The sequence below is a fragment of the Ovis aries genome, chromosome 5 (assembly GCF_016772045.2).
Source record: "Ovis aries strain OAR_USU_Benz2616 breed Rambouillet chromosome 5, ARS-UI_Ramb_v3.0, whole genome shotgun sequence".
NCBI classification, from domain to species: domain Eukaryota; kingdom Metazoa; phylum Chordata; class Mammalia; order Artiodactyla; family Bovidae; genus Ovis; species Ovis aries.
The window spans coordinates 23,560,033-23,583,651 of record NC_056058.1 but is presented as its reverse complement, the minus strand read 5'-3'; the positions used below and the strand labels follow the sequence as shown (position 1 = coordinate 23,583,651).

The 23,619-nt window shown below is 34.4% G+C and overlaps 1 protein-coding gene across 2 annotated transcripts in view; it reads left to right on the top strand.

The window, feature by feature from the left end:
* The window catches only part of SLC12A2 (solute carrier family 12 member 2), a 94,232-nt gene that overhangs the window by 51,780 nt on the left and 18,833 nt on the right, over positions 1-23,619 (top strand). For both annotated transcript variants that reach the window (XM_015095938.3, XM_012178176.4), the window contains exons 11-18: positions 1,551-1,658; positions 2,690-2,813; positions 3,812-3,913; positions 5,203-5,358; positions 6,648-6,747; positions 11,177-11,288; positions 12,809-12,949; positions 22,657-22,763. In XM_015095938.3, the coding sequence (XP_014951424.1) occupies positions 1,551-1,658; positions 2,690-2,813; positions 3,812-3,913; positions 5,203-5,358; positions 6,648-6,747; positions 11,177-11,288; positions 12,809-12,949; positions 22,657-22,763 (950 nt within the window). The remainder of the gene's footprint in view (positions 1-1,550; positions 1,659-2,689; positions 2,814-3,811; positions 3,914-5,202; positions 5,359-6,647; positions 6,748-11,176; positions 11,289-12,808; positions 12,950-22,656; positions 22,764-23,619) is intronic.

The window sequence follows — 23,619 nt, the reverse complement described above, 5'->3', positions numbered from 1 at the left end:
ACCCTACCTACTTACCCTTCATTTGTATTTATTAGTTGTTTATCTTTATAGGTATAGTATTTTTCTTTTCAAACCAATGAGAATGAATTATAGACATTACAACATGACAAATTAAAGTATTTAGAACATTCTTTACAAGTGTGGTTGAATTATCCCACCCAAGTAATCCCAGTGTTGATGAAATACTGTTGTCTAAATATATATTCCGTATTCATAGTTCTCACTTCTTCCAGTAATGCCCCAGATCATTTTTTCCTGATCCAGGATTCAGTCTGTTGTCACACGTGGCCTTTAGTTGTGTTATTTTAAAATGCTTTAGCCTAGAGGAGTTCACAGCTTGCTTGTTTTTAACCTTTCAAAATGTTGGCATTTTGAAGGGGTAAGGCAAATCACTTTGCATTATGCTCCTCAGTTTGTTTATTTTATTGCCTTCTCATCATCTAAGTTAGTGATCTTTTTTTTAAACTCCTTATAGAGAAATATTTGAACATGTTCAAAGAGAGAGAAAGCAATCTAATGTACCTGACATACACATTTTCTAGCTTCATCAGTTACTAAAGCATGGCTAGTGGTGTTTTGTTTATGACCCCCAAGTCACAGATTACTTAGAGGCAATTCCTAGACTTAAATCTTTTTGACTGGATATTTCAACTTTTATCTTAAAAAAAAATAAGGATTATTTAAAAACAAACAAAAGACATGACCACAATACCAATCTACTATCTTAATGTAAAAAAAAAAGAAAAAGAAACAACCTTCCTAACAGAAATGTATCATACCAGTTTGGAGTATTATTGTGCTCCTTAGTCTGATTAACAGTCTAGGTCTACCTACCAGTTGACTAGAAATAGAGGTGAGAGGAACAAATTAAACAAGGCAGTGGAGACTGTCAGCAAAATCCAGAGCATAGGGTTTCTCTAGGAGAAATAATATAAAAATAATAAAATTTAAAGAAAGGATGAATCTGTGGATTGAAACAAAACCACCAAATATAAAGTGTAATCCTTTTGTGGATCCTGATTTGAACGAACTATTTTAAAAAACAAGAAAAGAAAGAATTTGGGAATTGTGGATGCAATTGAGTATTTGATGCTGTTAAAGAATTAAGCAGTTTTTAAGATGTGACAGTGACTGTAGTTACAGTTTTTAAAAGTTCTTACCCATTAGAGGTACGCACTGAAACATTTATGCATGAAATGATATCTGGAACATTTATGTGTGAAATGACTTATAATAATGCAAATATTGGCCTGTTGAAACTGATACATATTTTGTAGTTCAGCATGCTCTTCTCATTGCCATTGTGTTTGCCTTTGATGTTGCACAAAATAAAAGGTTTTTTTTTTTTTTACATTAATTAAGGGATGGTGATACATCATTTTCAGAAGTTTGTAATGCATGTAAGAACCATTATTACTGTGGACTATTGCTTTTGTTATCATATTCTCCCCAGTATTACTATCAGTGTTCTTCATAGGAATAGTAAAGATGTATAGTGTTGTGGATTTTTTTGAGTTGTATGACTTACTTTTCCATTGTCACTTTTTAAGGTAATGAGCATGGTGTCAGGCTTTGCACCATTAATTTCTGCAGGTATCTTCTCAGCCACTCTTTCTTCTGCATTAGCATCTCTTGTGAGTGCACCCAAAATATTTCAGGTGAGTATTTCACATTGCAAATTTTATTATAGAGGTAGGCAAGGTAATATATTTCAAATGGGGTTTTAATTTTTTAAATGATTTATTTACTTCTGTCAACCCTGTGTATTTATATGATACATGCCAACACATATATCAAGAGTGGCATATTTAATTTTATGCACAGGAATGTGGATATGTATATAAACAGTTGTGCATTTATTCACTCACAGGGTATAGTTTTTGAGTTGTCTTTCTGGAAGTGGTAATGAATTTTTGCTTTTTTGACATTCTCTGTTAGCATAAATTTTCATGTCTTACCAAGTATAAAAAGTACCATAAATCAAAAGAAGATACTTTATCTTGTTCCTGTTAGCATAATGCCAAAATAAGTGTTTTATTTTTATGAATTTTTGAATGTCTAGTATGTGCCATACATTATGTTAGGTGCTCAGGATATAATGATAAATAAAACATTATCTCCCTTTAGTGAGCATCAAATAAACAAACAACTGATACTGCATAGAAAGTACTTTTTATTACTAAAAGAAATGAAGTATTGATTCTGCAGCTTTGTTCTTAATTTCTTGTTATAATTAATACAGTAGAGGTATAGAGTATTTCCTAAAACTATTTTCAGTATTGTTTTAAGAAAAGTGATTAAGTTTTATAATTAGGATTTCTATTTGCTTTAAGTCTTAGATTCAGACTTGGTTTTCTTAAAATAGGTCACACGTCTATCATACTTCTCAAGCTTCCACACTTCTATATATATGCCTGCTTCTTTGACTCTTTATTCGTGTAAGACTGTCAACCTGGTGTGGGGTAAAATAGATAAACACTACAGTGTATTCTAAATCTCCTGCCTTTCTGATACTGGAAATGTTTGACTCTTCTTTACAATTTGTTGATAAAGCAGTATGAGAAGAAAAAAAAGAGGACCAAGAATTAGAAACTTGGGTTCGTTTCCTGATTAACCTGTTGTAACTGTAAGCAGATCTGTATGTCTTATTTTGATGTATTCCATTTTAATGTTTACATTTCTTTATTAGGCTCTATGTAAGGACAATATCTACCCAGCTTTCCAGATGTTTGCTAAAGGTTATGGGAAAAATAATGAACCTCTTCGTGGCTACATCTTAACATTCTTAATTGCACTTGGATTCATCTTAATTGGTTAGTCTATACATGTGTGCTGATGTAGATTTTGGTGTATTTATAGTATTAACTGTCAACATTGAGTCATTAAGTCATAAAATGTTACTTTGCCTGCTATACTAAGTTTCTTTTTGATCAAAGGAAAAGTTTAGAAAATACTGCAGATAATAGCATTCATTAAATATTTGCTCAAACTCATACCCTCACTAACTCCCTTTTAGGCTAAAGGGAGCTCCTAGGTTCTTATCCTTAAAACAAATATGATAATAGCATAGGGTAAAGGATTACGGTGTCTTCCATGAAGCTAGAACCTCTGCTGATCTTTTTGGTTCCTTTGCCTCTGATTAGGAAGCTAATGGGTCTTAAAGAACGTTTGGACTTTTGATTATACCATGGAAACAAACTTTCTTATCTGATGCTTAAAAATGTATCTGGTATAGCTACTTTTTGAGAACAGGTTGGCAATATTTAATAAAGTTTCCTATGATCCACCAGTTCTTAGAGCTTTGTACCCTGCAGAAACTTGCATTTTTATATAAGAATATTTTTAGTGTCATTAATTATAATAGTGAAAAATGGAAACAACCTGAGTGAAACAGCAGAATATTTAGCAGTAAAAATGTGAATAAACTTGGTTTTCATATGTTAATATGGATGAATCTCAAAAATAATGAATGTAAAAAAATCAAATTACTGAATGATAATATTGTATGATGTAATTTATGTAACTTTTAAAACATCCAAAACAGTGCTCCATAATCCTTGTGAACCATATATGTATGTAGGAAAACAGTATAACGTCACTGGAAAGAATATTTCAACTTGGAGAGAGTGAGTCATAAAGGAGGTTTCTACTGTGTATGTAGGATATGATTTAAAGTATATGAAGTATGTATAGCAAAGTTCATTAAATCTGGGTTATGGATTTAGGAGCATTATGCATTATCTAAAGCTTTGAAATGATTCATAGTTTTGAAAAGTTAAAAAATGTCTAATATGTCATGTTTTTTTTGCAGCTGAATTGAATGTTATTGCTCCAATTATCTCTAACTTCTTCCTTGCATCATATGCACTGATCAATTTTTCAGTATTTCATGCATCACTTGCAAAATCTCCAGGTGATTTTACATTTTCTTTAAAAGTTTCATAAATGTGGCAATGTTTGATTTTAGAGAAAATAAAACTTTAATACATTTCAAAAGATGGCATGTGTGGAATTAGTTCACTAATGCTTCATTCTGCCTTTATAGTTGAGTCAAATTGAGTCTTCAGAGATCTTCTATCATGCAGTTTATTGGTAAACAATGTCTGTTTCTTCCTTCAAATACTTTAAAATAGCATTAATCTCAAATTCTGGCTAACTATGAAAGAATTGTTTTTTTCTGTATTTATCAGTTCTAAGAACATTGTTATGATATAGTACCCTATCCAGGAATATTTTTAACACAATGAGTTCTGTGGAATTCTAATATAAGGGGTCTTTATCAACTGAAAAATTACTCCATATACAGTTTTTATGGGTATTTTGTTATAAACCATGACAACAGTTGGGCATCAGAGAAGGAAATGAAGTAACAAAAACACTATTGATTCTATGGGCCTAGAAGTTTCTCAGAACAAGAAAGATAAAACATCGGAACTTAGGACACAAACATCTTAGCTTCAGTTTTTAAGAATATAAAGTTTAGAGATGGATGTGGGTATAGCTATATAAAAGGGCAACACAAGGGATTCTTGTGTTGAACTTTTATCTTGACTATTTTAATATCAATATTTTAGCTGTGATACTTTGGTGTCATTTTGCAAGATGTTATCACTGGGAGAAATTAGGTAAAGTGCCCCCAGAATCTCTATATTATTTCTTAAAACTTTGTGTGAATCTGTAGTTATCTCAAAATTAAAAGCTTAATTTTTAAAAAAGAATATAAATTTTATTGAAATACTTCCCCAAATGATATGTTTTTTTAACAATTCTAAACAACAATTTATTTGAATTGTTTTCTATATTCATTAACATATGGATGTGTCTTGTGCTAAAAACCAGAAAATAAAATCTCACTATTAAGGACTCAGTTTGAAACCTAATCTTTTCATCTTCTCCTGTTTTTAGCATTCACTGAGTTTAGGTTGATTTGTATTTGTTTAGTAAGGACTTTTTGAATTGGGAACTAGTAAGATAATGTTGATGTAAATAGATGTGCCCACTTCATGGCTACCGAGAATCATGACATTATGGTCAGTAATGGTCTATGACTTTATGTTTAATTAGCTTTACAGTTCACATTTGAAGACTTCTCAGTGTAGCAGCAACAGAGAAGTTTATTTTGTGCATGCATGTGTACCACTGTCTAAAGCAGATGAGGTAGCTGAGTGACTTTCATTTATCTATATTACTTGTTTCTGTTAGGGTGGCGTCCTGCATTCAAATACTACAATATGTGGATATCACTTCTTGGAGCAATTCTCTGTTGCATAGTGATGTTTGTCATTAACTGGTGGGCTGCATTGCTAACATATGTGATAGTTCTTGGACTTTACATTTATGTTACCTACAAAAAACCAGGTCAGTCTTCTCTCTTAATATTTAGTATTTCAAGCTAAAAAATATTTATATGTTCTTTGTACCTTTTCATATCTAAACATCCACTTTTGTATTTTGGAAAGGCCCTTTGCATGAAACCTAAAATGCTTTATTTCTAAATATATGTAGTTTTAATGAAAAAGTTACTATAAGACTTTTTATTCTGTGGAATTTCATTCTTACCCATGAGTTAAATTTAATTAATCCTATTTGTAGAAAAATAACAAATTCATGTAATAAACATTGTTTCACTCAATATGTTTTAAAATTAATCTTTGAAAGGATTTTATTACAGTACAGTAGTTTCTATTAGCCTGATAAGCATTATATGTATTACCTAATGTGGTTTAGTACCTACTATACTTTGTACCACAGAATCACAAAATACTAGAACACATAGTATCTTCCCTCTAGCTTACTGTATAGCAAGGAAAATTAGACAGATATACTTAACTGGGAAATAAAGAGGGAAATAGTTAAAGATTATCTAGAATGTGTAGCATTGATAACTGCCGGGTATATCTCCACATAAGCAGATGCTGGGATAGGTTAGGATTAGTCCAGTTATTTAGTGTGATAACCTGGAACAAGGAAATCTATTGAAAAAGACTTGAAAAGTTTCAGCCCAATTGAGTAGATTAGAAAGAGACGACAAAGTAGTTGCAGTGTAGTTATTTTAAACAGTGAGGAAACATTTTGTAATCCAAGTATGAGAGAATGAGGTTTTGGATTAGAATGGTGGCTTTAGAAATGAAATGGACAAAGAAGATATTGTTTTAAATATTTTAGAAACAATTATTTCTCTAATACGCCTATTAAGTCTCTAAAGTAACAAATGTCTAAAATCATCATTTGTGTTTAGACTGTTTATTCAATAAGAAGTAAAATTTGCCTTGATGTTCAAATAACTTAAACGGTGAAGTACTATAAATAGTACTTTATAACAATCATAGATCTGCCTTTTTCCTTTTTGACCTTTGGCTGTATAAACAATGATTTTTAAATGTTTTCTTTGTTTGCAAGACTCATTTTGAGTTGAATGCACAGCATGTCTGCAGCCCTTTCATCTGAGTCTTTTCCAAGTTGTACATTTTTTTAAATGTTAATAGCTCAGAGTAGCATTGTCTTAATTTCATGCTGTGGATGTAAACTATTGAAATTCCTGAGCACAACAGTTTGTTTTAGCAGCTGACTTTTTAAATGTGCAAGCATTGGTTATTGATGATTTGTGATCACCAGTATTACGGTGCATGAACACTGTCCTCTTACAGATGTGAACTGGGGATCCTCCACACAAGCTCTGACTTATCTGAATGCACTGCAGCATTCGATTCGTCTTTCTGGAGTGGAAGACCACGTGAAAAACTTCAGGTAAGTGATCAGGTAACACAGAAACATTTTGTCTTAGATGGCAATCAGTTCTTCATTTATTGTTTAGTAATATTTTCATTTGGTGATATTTCATGAAAAATTATCTAAAAGCATAGAATGTTGTTTCTTGTTTGATTTGAGCAGTTTATTCAAAAACAAGGTTGAGGCTTGTTCTCAAAAATTTACAAAGAGAAAAATTATCATCTACCTTATAACAATGTTACAGAAGTTTTGGAGGTCTCTCTTTGAAGGCTTTTAAATAGATATCATTAAAGTAAACTTTTCCCCCCTCTGTGGCCACTCAAGTTTCTAACTATTAAGGATGAAATTCATAAAAATACTTGTATTATAATTTTACTAAGGCGGTAAATATTTTCATGTTAGTGGCTTTGCTCTCACTGTGGAACTGGCAATCAGTTTTTGTGATAAAGAATCAATGTCAGAGTAAAGAGCATTTCTTACTATTTCCTTCCTTTTTATTTTATCTTAAAATAGTTTATCAGTCATCAATTTAAAAGCTATTCCGTAATTTAACATGTTTCTAATAGTCGATGAGATTCAGTTATTAAAGCACTGTTGTAAATCCAAAAGTATTAATTTATTTATATAGATTCTTAGAAATTATAGATTATTGTTAAGTGTAGCTAAAAATAGGCTTGTCATTTTTTAAAAAATAGACCATTAGACAGTCATTCTCATACTGTTCACGTAAGCCTGGCTCTGAACAGGCAACTCTTCAGTCATGAGTAATTGCTTCTCATTGGCTTCTGCACAGTAATCACAGGAATAAATTCCTGTTTTCAGTAAAACAAAAGACAGAATCTTTTTAAAAGAAAATTTCAAGAGTGGATAAGTGCCAGAAAAGAAGTGCTCTACCAAGTATTAATATATTCTTTTTGTCACTCTTTGAATATCCTCCCCCCACCACCAACCACCACTACCACCAATTTGTTTTGTCAAATGAAAGATTCCCATAGACCACAGATCTTCAGTTTTGGAGTAGAAAGAAATAGGGAAAAGAAGTGAGAGCCCTGGGAGGAAAACTCTAATTTCAGCACATTTTTAATGTTTTAATAGTTAATGCAAAGTATGGCAGAAAATAGAAATACTTCCTTTGCATAAAAAGCTGTGTCCCAGAAGTGAGAGTGTGATCAACAATCAGAATTAACTTGCCATCAATAAAAAACTGATCTTTGGCTTATTAATAGAAATGGGAATTTCTTAAAAACTTTAAAAAAAAAGTTTAACAAGTATTTTTAAATTTTTATCAGAATTATACATGAACATATTTAAAAGAGGAAAAGCTTACATTTGTTGTGAAAATTAGTTATCCTACTTCTCAAATCCCTGTTTCTTTTATGCCACCAGCAGCCAATTTCCACTCTTAGCTGAATTGTGTAGTATTTACTTCATAGTCCCCAAAAGCATGTTTGTCTTATTGTATTGTTTGATTTTAAATTTTAGGCATTCTCTCTTGATTTCTTTCATCCATGCATGCCCACTACACACACACACCCTTCTCTTTACCCTATCCTCCCAGTATATTTTTATGTCATTATTTTGATTAGGTTAGACTTGATGTTTATATTTTTATGACTTTTAAAGCATAATTCAGAGCTTAGCCTTGTAAATTATGATTGCTTTCTTTTCCTGTACAGGTTTTATGTTTTCTATGTAGCCAATAAATTGTTTTTCCTATTTAAGTTTCTATTTATCACTATCTCAGCCTTCACCAAATTTGCCGAAAGATTTTGTTTTCTTCACTTTATAGTTTCTATTTCCTTGAAGTGTCTTTCTCATCATTTCCTTCCTCTTTAATTTGGGTTCTTAGATTTAGCCTTGTCTGAAATGTCTGTGATCTAGGGCTTGGGAAGTTCTGCACTGGGGGTGGGGCTCTCAGTCAAGCCCTTAATGGAGATTAATGTGATGGTTCTTTGAGAAGTTTAAGTCATCTTAAAAGTTTTCTTTTTTAATTTGATTAGATTTATCAGAAAAGAATCTTTTAATCTTTCCTTACTGATAACGTTCTGGCTGCCACAGTTCTGAGAGCTAAGTGAGAAGGCAACTTGGAGATTTCAGTTTCCAGCATATAGCGAATGTTCTCCTAACTCCCTGCTTAAAGTAGCTGCTTATGCCCTCAGCTATTGCTCCCAGACCACAGGCCTCTCTAGCAAATAAGCTCTAGCCTAATAGGGTTGGAGAAAGGCAGGGACAGTTGCCCACCATAGTGATGGAAATGACTTGGGTTCATCTAGATGCTTCTTATGCAAACTTTAAATTAGTTCTCCTTACTTTTGTTTTTTTTTAACACATTGCCCCTGCCACTTCCAGAGGCATCTACTGCCTGTTAGTCCTAGGCATTTTGATGATTCTTAGGTGTGAAATCCGGAGAAGGCAGTGGCACCCCACTCCAGTACTATTACCTGGAAAATCCCATGGGCGGAGGAGCCTGGTAGGCCGCAGTCCATGGGGTCGCTGAGTGACTTCACTTTCACTTTTCACTTTCATGCATTGGAGAAGGAAATGGCAACCCACTCCAGTATTCTTGCCTGGAGAATCCCAGGGACGGGGGAGCCTGGTGGGCTGCCATCTGTGGGGTCGCACAGAGTCGGACACGACTGAAGTGACTTAGCAGCAGCAGCAGCAGGTGTAAAATCAGGTGGCTTCACAGTTTTCTCTTAATGCTCATTTATAATTTAACCTTTTCCTGATTTGTCAAATCCTTTATTCTTGCATCTGCTCTCTGGCTTTCAAAATTTCAGTGCAATTGTGTCCTATCCTCTTCTCTATATTTTGGTGCCTTAAAAAAATCCTATCATACTATGGAGATTTTAAAAGAGGGAGTAAAGATGAAGACAGATATTTACACTCTCTCGTTACTAGAAGACATCCCTAATATATTTTGTTCTTTACCTTTTTTTGGTATAATATTATACCCAAATTATGCCTTTGTGGTATGTTTACTAACATGTTAACTATTTAGTAAAGATGGGGACTATAAGTTCATTTCCCACAGTACTAGGTTATATTAGTGATAAGTTAAACTACCATAACAAAAAGCTGAAAAAACAAAGTGGCTGAACAAGATGGATATCAGTGTTCTGTGATGGTCCAAAGGTAGATGGACAGTTTATGGCTGCTACATAGATTGGCTGCACTTGGTCACTCAAGTCCCACATTTCTTCCTTTTACCTCATCAGCCTGCCATTCCCTAGAATATGTTTTTATGTCCATGTGGCCAAAGACATCACCAACTCCACAGTCTAGATTACAGAAAAGGTAAAGAAAGTATGGGGGGGTGACCCAGGTTTCTTTTAAAGGATAGGATGAGGAATTAGGAACATCATACGGGCTGGAAATCAGTCATAGGGCCACTTTTAGGAAGGCTAAGAAAGGCAGCTGGGGAGCCATGTAACCTGCTAACACTCAGATGGAGAGACTGGACTACTAGCAGTCTCTGGGCTGCTAAAGAAGACTTCATGTTTGGTTGCCTCAAATCTATTCCTCCAGACAGAACTGGATTTTCAGATGGCTTGCTAAAATTCTGAATTAGTTTGTAGTCTTTATTCGGCTTTTCCTGCTTATTTTATGAGTATAGTTAGGAGCTACTAACTAATTTAGTAGGTAAGTCAGAATTCTTAGTCTATTTGCTTTTTGTTAAAGTTTAACTATACACATTGTTGTTTTAATGAGTTTATGTGAATCTGTTTGAATTTATAAAATGGATATGTGAATATTTTTTCCTCAAACAAGATTGACTTTTACTTCTAGTCAGTGAAAATCAAGAGTTAAAAATACATGAAAAATCATGTGACTGTCTTATTTTTTGAAAGGCAGTTGAATTAATTTTGGCTTTCATTGTAATGAATTAGAATTAAAACTTTTAGTTCAAATAGAAACCTTTCTTCACCATAGGTGATTTTACTCATAGAACAACATTCACTGAAATTAAGCTAGATTAGGGAAGACTGATATTACTAAGCAGAAAGGAGTATGATTTGATCAGGCTAAGAAAGAAAGGGAGCTGTTCTTTACATGAAGACACGGCCATGTTCTCATGAAGTTTTCTGAACTCTGTGAAAGAATTGTAATGTTTATTACCTTTAGAAGATGAAAAGTTGTTACATGTTACATCGGTTATGGTCATTTTTTTTCTGTAGTATCTCCCAGGATCTTGATGTATATTACCTATTAATTTAGGATATTTGGTATATTTGCTCAAAGAAGATTTTGTTTCCGCATTTCTCATGTACCAAGGAACCCTGGTTATGTCTCTTCTATGAGAATCGTGTAGCCTGTGTCTTGAGGACAGTTGTGTAAAGGAGAGTCTAGTGTACAATGTAGTGTTAGAGTAGCAACTTGAAATCATGTCCATGTTATCAAACCTTAAATTTCTCTAATTACATTTCTCCTTTCAATCTTAAATTAGGCCTCAGTGTCTTGTTATGACAGGTGCGCCAAACTCACGCCCAGCTTTACTTCATCTTGTTCACGATTTCACAAAAAATGTTGGCTTGATGATCTGTGGTCATGTGCATATGGTAAGTCCTAGTTTTGTCTTCTATATTAAAACATTTTACACTCTGTGTATATCATTTGTAATTTGTGAATCTTTCTAGATTTGAAATAATTTGAGTAGCTTTTAGGAAGCAATATTGCTTTAGCTAAGAAAAATAGCCTACTAAGGAGCTAAAAACAACTAAGGAACCTGAATGGAATTTGGTATGTGTTTTTTTCTTACTGATAAATCTAATAAAGTCCTGAGAACACTAGGAACATTTACTTGTCAAATATGGTACTGATAAATATTTAGTATCTGGTATGTAAAGAGTAGGGTGAAAGCTGAATTCTTGCCTGTTCATTTTAGTTTTATTCATGAGTAAGGAAATTACTAAAAATAGGGGTAAATGTTAATCTAAAAGTAGTTTTATTTTTGGCCTCTTGGCTAAAATCACTAGATGATGGATCTTTTCTGCATAAGAAATTGGAGTTTGGTAAAAATTATTTACTAGATTAACTTACCTCCCAGGGTCTATTGCTTATTTTATTTTGGTGCTAGAAATGCATGTTATATGCCCTATGTCCCAGCCCCTGCTAGAGTTAATCTTCTACTTGTATAGTAGTAAAATGTGTGTGTAGGGTAGTGGAAGAACACCCTGGGACACTGACTCCACTTGGGACCTGTGGAGTTTCAGTTTGTCTCCAAGTAGATCAATTCAGGTTGGAGTCTTGAGCATAAGAAATTGCACAGAGGCAATTTTTCTACTAATAATGATAAATTATACTACTCCTTTTCTTGTTTAGTTGCTAAGTCATGTCTGACTCTATATGACCCCATGGACTGTAGCCCACCAGGCTCCTCTGTCCATGGGATTTTCTAGACAAGAATACTGGAGTAGGTTGCCAGTTCCTTCCAGTTCCTTGTCTTATTCATGTATAATTAAAGTGAACTTTTAATCTTATTTTTAGATTATTTTTTTCTTAATACATTTTAGGTAAAACATATAATACATTTTATGTGTTGCTTACAAGGATCAAAATAGAATTGCAACTTGAAAAAACTCATTTCCTTTCATATGTTATGTCATTGTTCAACAGAAGGACAAAGGAAAAAATGAATTTATATAGCTAACTTTGACTTTTAATGATATTTCTAGGTTTCTGAGAATTAATAACTCAGACATTTGAGACAAATGAAAAGATGGGAAACTTTTCCATAGAAAAATAGAAGGCTGTTATTTTTCTCTGTGTAATCTATTCTTCATTTTCAGTAATTTATAATTTCTCTTATTTACTACTACCAATGTTTATTTATTTTTCAAAGTCTGTGTTTCCTTTTCTCTCTCTGTGCCTCTGTTCCATCAACACTGTCTTTTCATAATCTTTATTGGATGTAATTCACCAGTTTGAGAGTAAAATGCTAGCATTATATTGTACTTCCCTTCTGCCCCCATTGCCATGTGTGGATGCCTTGTTTAAGCCAAGATAACAGGAAGCTTTTTTATGAAAATGGAATAGATTACCTTTCAGTTAAAGACTTATTAATATTTTTACCTTAAAGGGCCCTCGAAGACAAGCTATGAAAGAGATGTCCATTGATCAAGCTAAATATCAGCGGTGGCTTATTAAAAACAAAATGAAGGCTTTTTATGCTCCAGTACATGCAGATGATTTGAGAGAGGGTGCACAATATTTGATGCAGGTAAATTTCTTACCTCTTTTGAATGATAACATTTTAATTCTGTGTTAAGTGTTCAAAAATTTTTTTATTCCAGGTTTCATATTCACATTAATAAAAATTATAAACCTTCAACATATCTTTATTACCGTATACCACTACAGTTTATTTAATTTGAGAGTTAAAAGGACTATAGAAATACTATGCTGTTAGTTGACAGTAGAGAACCTTTTTGTGAATTATCTTAGCCTATTTCTGTCCTTTTCCTAAGGTATTTCCCATTCACTCACTGCTGAGATTCACTGGGGTTTTTGGAGAGAGTGTTAAGTAATGGCAGTCCTTATTGAATTTTTAAAGAAATTTTAATTCCGTATTTCTATTATTTTACTGGTTCTAAACTTAGACTTGTCATAGGTTTTGTGTTTGGCATAGTAACCAGAATGTGGGATTTGGAATCAATCCTAGGTTTAAATGCTAGCTAGCACTGCCACTTCCTTATTATAGATTTTGGACCAAACAAAAAAATTATTTACCTTCTCTGAAACTCAGTTTCCTCACCTCTTATGGCTGTAGGAAGACAGTGTTGGCCAACTTATTTTTATAGGAACCTCTTTCTTCAAAAGAAAACTTCAAGCAAAAGCCCCTTGTTTTGCTTTGCTTTGTTTGAGCTGCTTTGTTAAAATAGAGTGGGAGATTCAGAATACTGTCACTGGCCTTTTTCTATTTTGTGTCTTTTAAAACTTGACAAGCATGTGGTTAAGAATAGTCTAGGCAGTCCTCTGGAATAATAAGAGGTGGAAGTAGGATTGCTTTGACAGACATAAAGCCTTATCATAAAACTAGTGATTAAGAAATCGTGGTGTTGAAGTAGGGACAGACATTTCAACTGAGTAGAAACTGAATCTTTGATATAGGAAATTAAATACATGACAGAGGTGACATTGAAAGGATGAACTGGGAAAACTGATTATGTGAAAAAAATAACAGGTCTTTATAAAGATGAAAAATATTTCCAGGTGAGTTGAAAGACCTGCACAAGAACAGAAAATTTTTTAAGCTTTTAAAAGAAAACAGAAAATAAATTTTTGATCTTGGACTAGGGAAGAAGTTTTTAAATGAGACACAAAAAGTTAAACTATGAAGAAGAAACCAATTTTTTTTTAGTTAACATATAAAACTGCTTCTTAAAGAAAGCATGAAAATGAAAAATGAAGCCACAGACCTAAGGGAGAAAATGTTATTAGCAAAAGAATATGGTCCACAATATATAAAGAAATACTGTAAATCAATAAGAGATTTTTCTTTTAAAGAAGTAAAAGACATAAAAGAAGAGGAAACCTAAATGACAGAAGTAGAAACTAAAACCAGAGTACAGTCTTTAGCGCCTTTTCTAGTGGCGGTAGATTTGAAGCACTTTAAAGGACCAGACCCTGGGAAGAATTTAAGAAGGCCTGCACAAGTTATTAAGAAGATACAAGATAATCAGGAGCAAAATGATTGGATTAATTTGTCCTTGATTTTTCCCTATTTAAAGTGCATTCACCTGAAACTGTATTTTACTCAGAGATCAAAGTATTGACACCATGGGAAGATTTCTTTGACATCGCACTAATAAGCAACCTGCTGGAAGAGTTGTCTTTGAATTATTTTCTGATATGTGCCCCAAAACATGCAAGAACTTTCGTTGTCTTTGTACAGGTGAAAAGGGGACTGGGAAGTCAACTCAGATGCTATTATATTATAAAAGTTGTCTCTTTCACCGAGTTGTCAAAGATTTTATGGTTCGAGGTGGTGACTTCAGTGAAGGAAATGGACAAGGAGGGGGTATCCATTTAAGGAGCATTTTTTGAAGATGAGTGTTTTGCTGTTAAACACAATAAAGAATTTCCCTTCAGTGTAACCACGGGAAGGATACAAACGCCCCACAGTTCTTCATAACAACAAAATAAACTCATTTAGATGGGTATCATGTTGTTTTTAGGCAAGTGATTTATGGTCAAAAGGTTGTGAGAGAGAAAACCAGAGAACAGATGCAGCTAGCAAACCACTTGCTGAAATGCAGATACTTAGTTGTGGGGAGCTAGTTCCCAAATCTAAAGAAAACAGAAAGACTTCTGAAGAAATCTGACTATCTGGGCCTAAAGGTATGTGGTCTCGCTCAGTTCAGTTCAGTCGCTCAGTCGTGTCCAACTCTTTGCGACCCCATGGACACCAGGCCTCCCTGTCCATCACCATCTCCCAGAGTTTATTCAAACTCACGTGCATTGAGTCGGTGATGCCATCCAACCATCTTATCCTCTGTCATCGCCTTCTCCTCCCACCTTCAATCTTTCCCGCCATAAGGGTCTTTTCAAATGAGTCAGTTCTTCGCATCAGGTGGCCAATGTATTGGAGTTTCAGCTTTAGCATCAGTCCTTCCAGTGAATATTCAGGACTGATTTCTTTTAGGATGTGCTGGTTAGATCTCCTTGCAGTCCAAGGGACTCTCAAGAGTCTTCTCCAACACCACAGTTCAAAAACATCAATTCTTCGGCACTCTGCTTTCTTCTTTAATAAGCATTTTCTTTTTAATAAGCATCAAGCTTATTAAAGTGAGTGGTGATTATTACTTTATTCACTTTTTGTATGTGAAATATGTAAATATTTTAAACGGAATGCTACCCCTATCATAAGGTTGTTTCTAGTGCTTAAATCTTGGTTACTTTTGTATAATTTATATGAACACTTTGATAATTACTTTATATATTTAATAAGTGTTATAAAGGAAATGACGGAGAAGGCAATGGCACCCCACTCCAGTACTGTTGCCTGGAAAATTCCATGGACGGAGGAGCCTGGTGGGCTACAGTCCATGGGGTTGCGAGGAGTCGGACACGACTGAGCGACTTCCCTTTCACTTTTCACTTTCATGCATTGGAGAAGGAAATGGCAACCCACTCCAGTGTTCTTGCCTGGAGAATCCCAGGGACGGGGGAATCTGGTGGGCTTCCATCTATGCGGTCGAACAGAGTCGGACACGACTGATGCGACTTAGCAGCAGCAGCAGCAGCATAAAGGAAATGAAGGAAAATACTTACTTAGAGCAATGTTTCTTAACTTTAGCCTGCATCAGAATTACCTATTGGACTTCCTAAAACACAGCCTTCTGGGCCCTGTCTTTATAGTGATTCAGTAGGTCTAGGGTGAGGCCCAATAATTGGCATTTCTAACAACTTTTCTGGTGATGCTGCTGCCATTCCAGTCCAGGTACTATGCTTTGAGCACCATACCCTCGGGTTTTTGTAGTATATATGACAGTATTGTAAATTTGCCAAGAGTGAGGAACTATCCTGCTTAGCATTCTCTTCCACCTAACATGCTCATCCCCGCAGGTCATGACAGTTTCACCAGTGTGGGCAAAGGGAGCATCAGTATCATTCTGAGACTGCCTTATAAACCTGACAAATGCTGCTCCCCTTACAAAGATGCTCAGGAGATGGTTTATTGCAGTGGCAGAGTATCTGAGGAACTGTTTTAAAATACCCTTACAAATTGCCTCTTTAGAACTAATCACTGAAATATGAGTTGCCACTGAGTATTTCTCTTTACTTCATACCTTCTCAAAACCCATTACATAAAGTGGCAAATGCCTTCATGTCTGTTGGAGGTTTATAATCTTTGTCAAAGGAGTTTGTGCATTGATTTCTTTATACAGTAACTTATAGTTCTAGAGATGCTGTTTTATACGGGTTTGTTTTATTACACATTCTGATCTTTTTAATTTCTTTGTCACTTCATTTATCAGGGTACTAATTATAATCATAAGCATTTATTTAGAGACTCACTATTTTAAGAGGTTCAGTTCAGTTCAGTTGCTCAGTCGTGTCCGACTCTTTTCGACCCCATGAATTGCAGCATGCCAGGCCTCCCTGTCCATCACCAATTCCCGGAGTTCACTCAAACTCACGTTGATCGAGTTGGTGATGCCATGCAGCCATCTCATCCTCTGTCGTCCCCTTCTCCTCCTGCCCCCAATCCCTCCCAGCATCAGAGTCTTTTCCAATGAGTCAACTCTTCGCATGAGGTGGCCAAAGTACTGGATTTTCAGCTTTAGCATCATTCCTTCCAAAGAACACCCAGGGCTGATCTCCTTTAGAATGGACTGATTGGATCTCCTTGCAGTCCAAGGGACTCTCAAGAGTCTTCTCCAACACCACAGTTCAAAAGCATCAATTCTTCGGTGCTCAGCTTTCTTCACAGTCGAACTCTCAAATCCATACATGACCACTGGAAAAACCATAGCCTTGACTAGACAGACTTTTGTTGGCAAAGTAATGTCTCTGCTTTTTAATATGATGTCTAGGTTGGTCATAACTTTTCTTCCAAGGAGTAAGCGTCTTTTAATTTCATGGCTGCAATCACCATCTGCAGTGATTTTGGAGCCCCCCAAAATAAAGTCTGCCACTGTCTCCCCATCTATTTCCTATGAAGTGATGGGACCATGATCTTAGTTTTCTGATGTTGAGCTTTAAGCCAACTCCTCTTTCACTTTCATCAAGAGGCTTTTAGTTCCTCTTCACTTTCTGCCATAAGTGTGGTGTCATCTGCATATCTGAGGTTATTGATATTTCTCCCGGCAATCTTGATTCCAGCTTGTGCTTCTTCCAGCCCAGTGTTTCTCATGATGTACTCTGCATATAAGTTAAATAAGCACGGTGACAATAAACAGCCTTGACGTACTCCTTTTCCTATTTGGAACCAGTCTGTTGTTCCGTGTCCAGTTCTAACTGCATATAGGTTTCTCAAGAGGCAGGTCAGGTGGTCTGGTATTGCCATCTCTTTCAGAATTTTCCACAGTTTATTGTGATCCACACACTCAAAGGCTTTGTCATCATCAATAAAGCAGAAATATATGTTTTTCTGGAACTCTCTTGCTTTTTCCATGAAAAGAAATGCAAAAAAGCAAAATGGCTGTTTGGGGAGGCCTTACAAATAGCTGTGAAAAGAAGAGAAGCGAAAAGCAATGGAGAAAAGGAAAGATATAAGCATCTGAATGCAGAGTTCCAACTAATAGCAAGAAAAGATAAGAAAGCCTTCTTCAGCAATCAGTGCAAAGAAATAGAGGAAAACAACAGAATGGGGAAGACTAGATACCTCTTCAAGAAAATTAGAGATACCAAGGGAACATTTCATGCAAAGATGGGCTTGATAAAGGACAGAAATGGTATGGACCTAAGAAAAGCAGAAAATATTAAGAAGAGGTCGCAAGAATATACAGAAGAACTGTACAAACAAGAGCTTCATGACCCAGATAATCACGATGGTGTGATCACTCACTTAGAGCCAGACATCCTGGAATGTGAAGTCAAGTGGGCCTTAGAAAGCATCACTACGAACAAAGCTAGTGGAGGTGATGGAATTCCAGTTGAGCTATTTTAAATCCTAAAAGGTGATGCTGTGGAAGTGCTTCACTCAATATGCCAGCAAATCTGGAAAACTCAGCAGTAGCCACAGGACTGGAAAAGATCAGTTTTCATTCCAATCCCAAAGACAGGCAATGCCAAAGAATGCTCAAACTACTACACAGTTTGAGCATCTAGTAAAGATGCTCATCTCACATGCTAGTAAAGTAATGCTCAAAATTCTCCAAGCCAGGCTTCAGCAATATGTGAACCATGAACTTCCAGATGTTCAAGCTGGTTTTAGAAAAGGCAGAGGACCCAGAGATCAAATTGCCAACATCTCTGGATCATTTTAAGAGGTAGTCTTGCCAATAGCTTCCTTATGGGGCCCTTTGGCAGTAAGACATTAACAGTGCTAACTTCTTTCTTCCTCCCCCACTTTTCTTTAAAGGCAGGAGACACTTGATTGTGAACTGAATTTTAAATAGTCATTTTAAATTAGTAGAAAATTCTTGTTTTTACTGAAAATTCATATTACATCATGATGATCTTTAAACCACATGGATCTCATCCAGTCTTAGTATAGCTATAATTACCTTTTTTCCTGGGCAAAACTAGCCTAGAATTATCCTATAATATATACTGAGTGTTTCAGAAACCTTTTCTCTTCTTCATCAGCTACATTTTGAGGTAAGAAGCAATTTAAAAAAAATTTTTCTAAAATAAGTAGGTCAAAATAACTTAATAATGCCAATAAGAATATTTAAAACTAAATTATACCCATGTCCTGTAGCTCCTTTCTATATACATAAAATGCCATAATATTAATTAAATCATAATTTAAAACCATCACTATTAACTGAACCTTTAAAAAACAAAGCATCTAAAACATGAAGCCAAAACTATAATTTTTATCAGTGATTCTTAATACAAATCTCATGGCAGTATTTAACTGGATAACCATGATATTTGGAAATGTTTTCACTTAATAGCCAAAGACATACTATTGAGGAAATAGCTATTCTTTCTGCCACACTAAAAACAGTTACCAAAACATAAATAAATAAAAAGTTACAATGATACAAAGAAAAATATTATAAAAAACTAAAAGCATTTCTTATCAGCAAATTCTGGTGGAAGATAGGCAAAAAACATTGCTAACAATTCAAACAAATGACAGGGAGAATGTCTTGATTGAAACTAAAGATATTTGGAATAAGCCTCAGATGATTGCACTTTGCTAAATCAGTTTCAATTATGGAAGTTCACAAAAAACTTATTTTCTCTGAGCCAAAAGAAATATGTTCTAGAGAAGACATTTTCAGTAATGTTATTTCTTTAAAATACAGGATGTTTTATAGAAACATAAAATATTACTCGTAATTAAATAGCTACTTTGATTATAATTTATAAAGGATTTAGGATGACTGATGTGAAATTCCTTTACTCAGTCATTCAAGAGAAAGTTATTATGATAATGAAGTTGAAAGCAGAAGTGCACAGAATACCTCAGGATGTTTAATGTTATACAAATAGAACCTTTTAATTATAATAAGATTGTGCAAAAGTTTGTGATAAGAAAAGGAATAACTCTGACAGTATTTTGTATTATCAAGAAGTTACCAGTCATCTTGTAGCTTAGTTCTTTAAAAGAAAAACAACTGTAAAACTTGAAGATATTTCTTGGTTTTTGCTTACCAGAAAAGTGAAACAAAATTATGCTCTGTAGTTAGTAGCCACCTTGCTACCTAACACTTAGTTTTACAAAACAAAAATAAGTAATTTTGTCTGTTTCCTAAAGGTAAATGGTTGTTTATAATTCTGAGTTTAAAAAAATCTTTTTTGAAATTTGTGCAGGAATAGAACACTTTGGAAATGACTGTGAACTTTACATGGGTAGGCTTATTGCTTTTGTTCCCAAGTTATCCAGTCTTTAGGACAGTGGCACATGGTCAGCTCTTGAAAAGTACCTGAATTAATCTTTAACCAAAAATTTTTTACGTATATCACCTATAAAAACTTAAGTGTGACCTCACAGCACATAAAAACTTAATTCAAAATGGATCTAAGATCCACAGATAAGGGTAAAACCATAAAGCTCTCTGAGGAGAACATAGAGGTAAATCTTCATGATCTTGAATTTGACAACATATTCTTAGATATGGCACCAGAGACACAAGCAGCAAAACCAAAGAGTAGACAGGTTTGACCTCATCACAGCTGAAAACTTTTGTACATCCAAGGATATTATCAAGAAAGTAGAAAGACAACCTACAGGATGGAAGAAAACCTTTTCACATCATGTATGTGATAAGTCCTAATATCCAAAATGTATATAAAATTCCAAAGAAACAAAAAGACAAGTCTATTTAAAAAGGGGCAAAGAACTTGAATAAACATTTCTCCAAAGAAGATATAAAGATAACTAATGAGCACATTAAAAAATGCTTAGTATCATTAGTCATTCAGTTCAGTTCAGTCACTCAGTCGTGTCCAACTCTTTGCGACCCCATGGACTGCAGCACACCAGGGCTCCCTGTCCATCACCAACTCCTAGAGTTTACCAAAACTCATGTTCATTGAGTCGGTGATGCCATCTGACCATCTCATCCTCTGGTGTCCCCTTCTCCTCCTGCCCTCAATCTTTCCCAGCATCAGGGTCTTTTCAAATAAGTCAGTTCTTTGCATCAGGTGGCCAAAGTATTGAAGTTTCGGCTTTGACATCAGTCCTTCCAGTGAACACTCAGGACTGACCTCCTTGCAGTCCAAGGGACTCAAAAGAGTCTTCTCCAACACCGCAGTTCAAAGCATCAGTTCTTCGGCACTCAACTCTCATGTCCATACATGACCACTGGAAAAACCATAGCCTTCACTAGACAGACCTTAGTTGGCAGAGTAATGTCTCTGCTTTTTAATATGCTGTCTAGATTGGTCATAACTTTTCTTCCAAGGAGTAAGCATCTTTTAGTTTCATGGCTGCAGTCATCATCTGCAGTGATTTTGGAGCCCAAGAAAATAAAGTCTGCCACTGTTTCCATTGTTTCCCTGTCTATTTGCCATGAAGTGATGGGACTGGATGCCATAATCTTAGTTTTCTGAATGTTGAGCTTTAAGCCAACTTTTTCACTCTCCTCTTTCACTTTCATCAAGAGGCTCTTTAGTTCTTCATTTGGGCAATGCAAAATCAAAGCTATAGTGTGAGATACCATTTTATACTACTAGCTTGTATGTAATTAGGTAAACAAGAAATAACAAGTGTTGCTGAGGATGTAGAGAAACTGGAGCGTTTGCATTGCTGGTGAGAATGTGAAATGATGCAGCTGCTGTGGGAAACAGTTTGGTTCTTCAAAAGGTTAAACAAGGAATTACTGTATATCCAACAATTTATTACTCCTAGTCATATACCCAAAGAAATTAAAAGCCAGGAGTCAAAGAGATGTTTTTAGGCCAGTGTTTGTTTCAGCATTACAGTAGCCAAAAGGTAGAAACAACCTAATTATGTATCAAAAGATGAATGGATAAACAAAATATTATAAATACATAGAATGGACTATTATTCAGCCATAAAAAGGAGAGTAGTTCTAATAGATGCTGTAACGTGGATGAACCTAGAAGACAGTACACTAAATGAAATAAGCCAGGGCCCGGAGGGAGGAAAGAATTCGTGTTTAGAGAATTTCTGTTTAGGGTGATAGGAAAGTTTTTTCGAAATAGATAGTGGGGTTGGCTGTACAACACTGTGAATGTGATTAATGCCATTGAATTGTGCATTTTAAAATGGCAAACTATTTTATCTTTTATATGTATCCAGCCTTGGGAATAGGATTTTCAGTGTTTTTTTAAAATATTATAAAAGAAATTAATTGGATTTGGGGGCATATTTGTTAAGCACATTGAATTGCAACTCTGCACAAAGTTGTGAGAACAGTTGATGGAATTTTAAACTGTGGCCAGCAATGCATTCAGTTTGGACTTCTGATCAGGTTTTAATGGCTGTTATCAAAATATATATATAATTGAGAGTATCACTGTATTGTTATGATTTTTATGAAGGGTTAAGTATATTCCATCATCTTTCTCTTACTACAGTCAAAAATTTTAATAAGTCATGAAAGTACAAAAATTTAGAACTTTTCAGCTGTTTATCTTCTATTTTTATGTTTAATCATAAGTAATATGATTTATATAGTATATGTAATTTATTATAAGTATGCATGTATTGCTGAAGAATTTTTACTGATAAGAGTACACAATTTTGAAATGTCTGGAGTCTGTCCATTAGGATATTGTCATTTAAAAACCATTTTGTGAATAGCGTATCTTTAAAGTTGTATTTTTTCTGTGTTTTAGGCTGCTGGTCTTGGGCGTATGAAACCAAACACACTCGTCCTTGGATTTAAGAAAGACTGGTTGCAAGCAGATATGAGGGATGTAGATATGTATATAAACTTATTTCAGTGAGTATCCTTTTAATTCAGTAATTTAGTTGATTGAGAAAGTACTGATTTTGAAAGCTTGCACTGGTTTTTGAAGTCTGTTCTTAAATAGTCTTTTCTAGTAAAAGGATAAGAATGAAAATAATCACTTGGAAATTATTTGCATTTCCTTTTTTAAATGCACTTAATATGTTTGCTTTTCTGCACCTTTGAGTTAACTGTTCACTTTTCAGTGGTATTGCCAATGAAGTTTATAAGATAGCTTAGTTTTGATTTACATCAATTTACAGGTTGTCTAATGAGTTCTTATGCTTTTGTTACTTTGTTTTTCTGATATTACTGTATCCATGTTATTAATTTTTGCATATATATCTGTTTAATATAAATATGTTTTGGAACGGAACTTTTTAATAAAAGATAAAATTTCTTTTTGTCAGATTTTGTTTTTAAGCTTGAAAAGTACTTTCTCTTTCTATAACAGTATTCCTGGTATTTATTTAGCAAATCTCTTTGTTTAGTCCACATGAGCATAAGGATTCCCTCTCCCTACATCATAGCTGATTGAAGAGTAGCTTCTTCTTGTCATAGCTACTGATGAAATAGAACAGTTCACTCTTTATAATTTCTTCATAAAAAATTTCATTTTAAAGAAAAATTTATATCTAGCAAAATAACTCTTTAAGACCAGATTCACATCCTATTTCTCTGTGAATTTTTGTCTGTTTATCCTTAACTAACTGGAGCTGTTTCCCTTCCCAGAGCCCCTATTGTGTCTATTGATAGAACCATATAATTATTTGCCTGTGTCACATGTAATATTTTTGTTTTTGTAGCTGCCTTGAAACATTTTTGTGGAAGTACCCAGATCTTATACTTT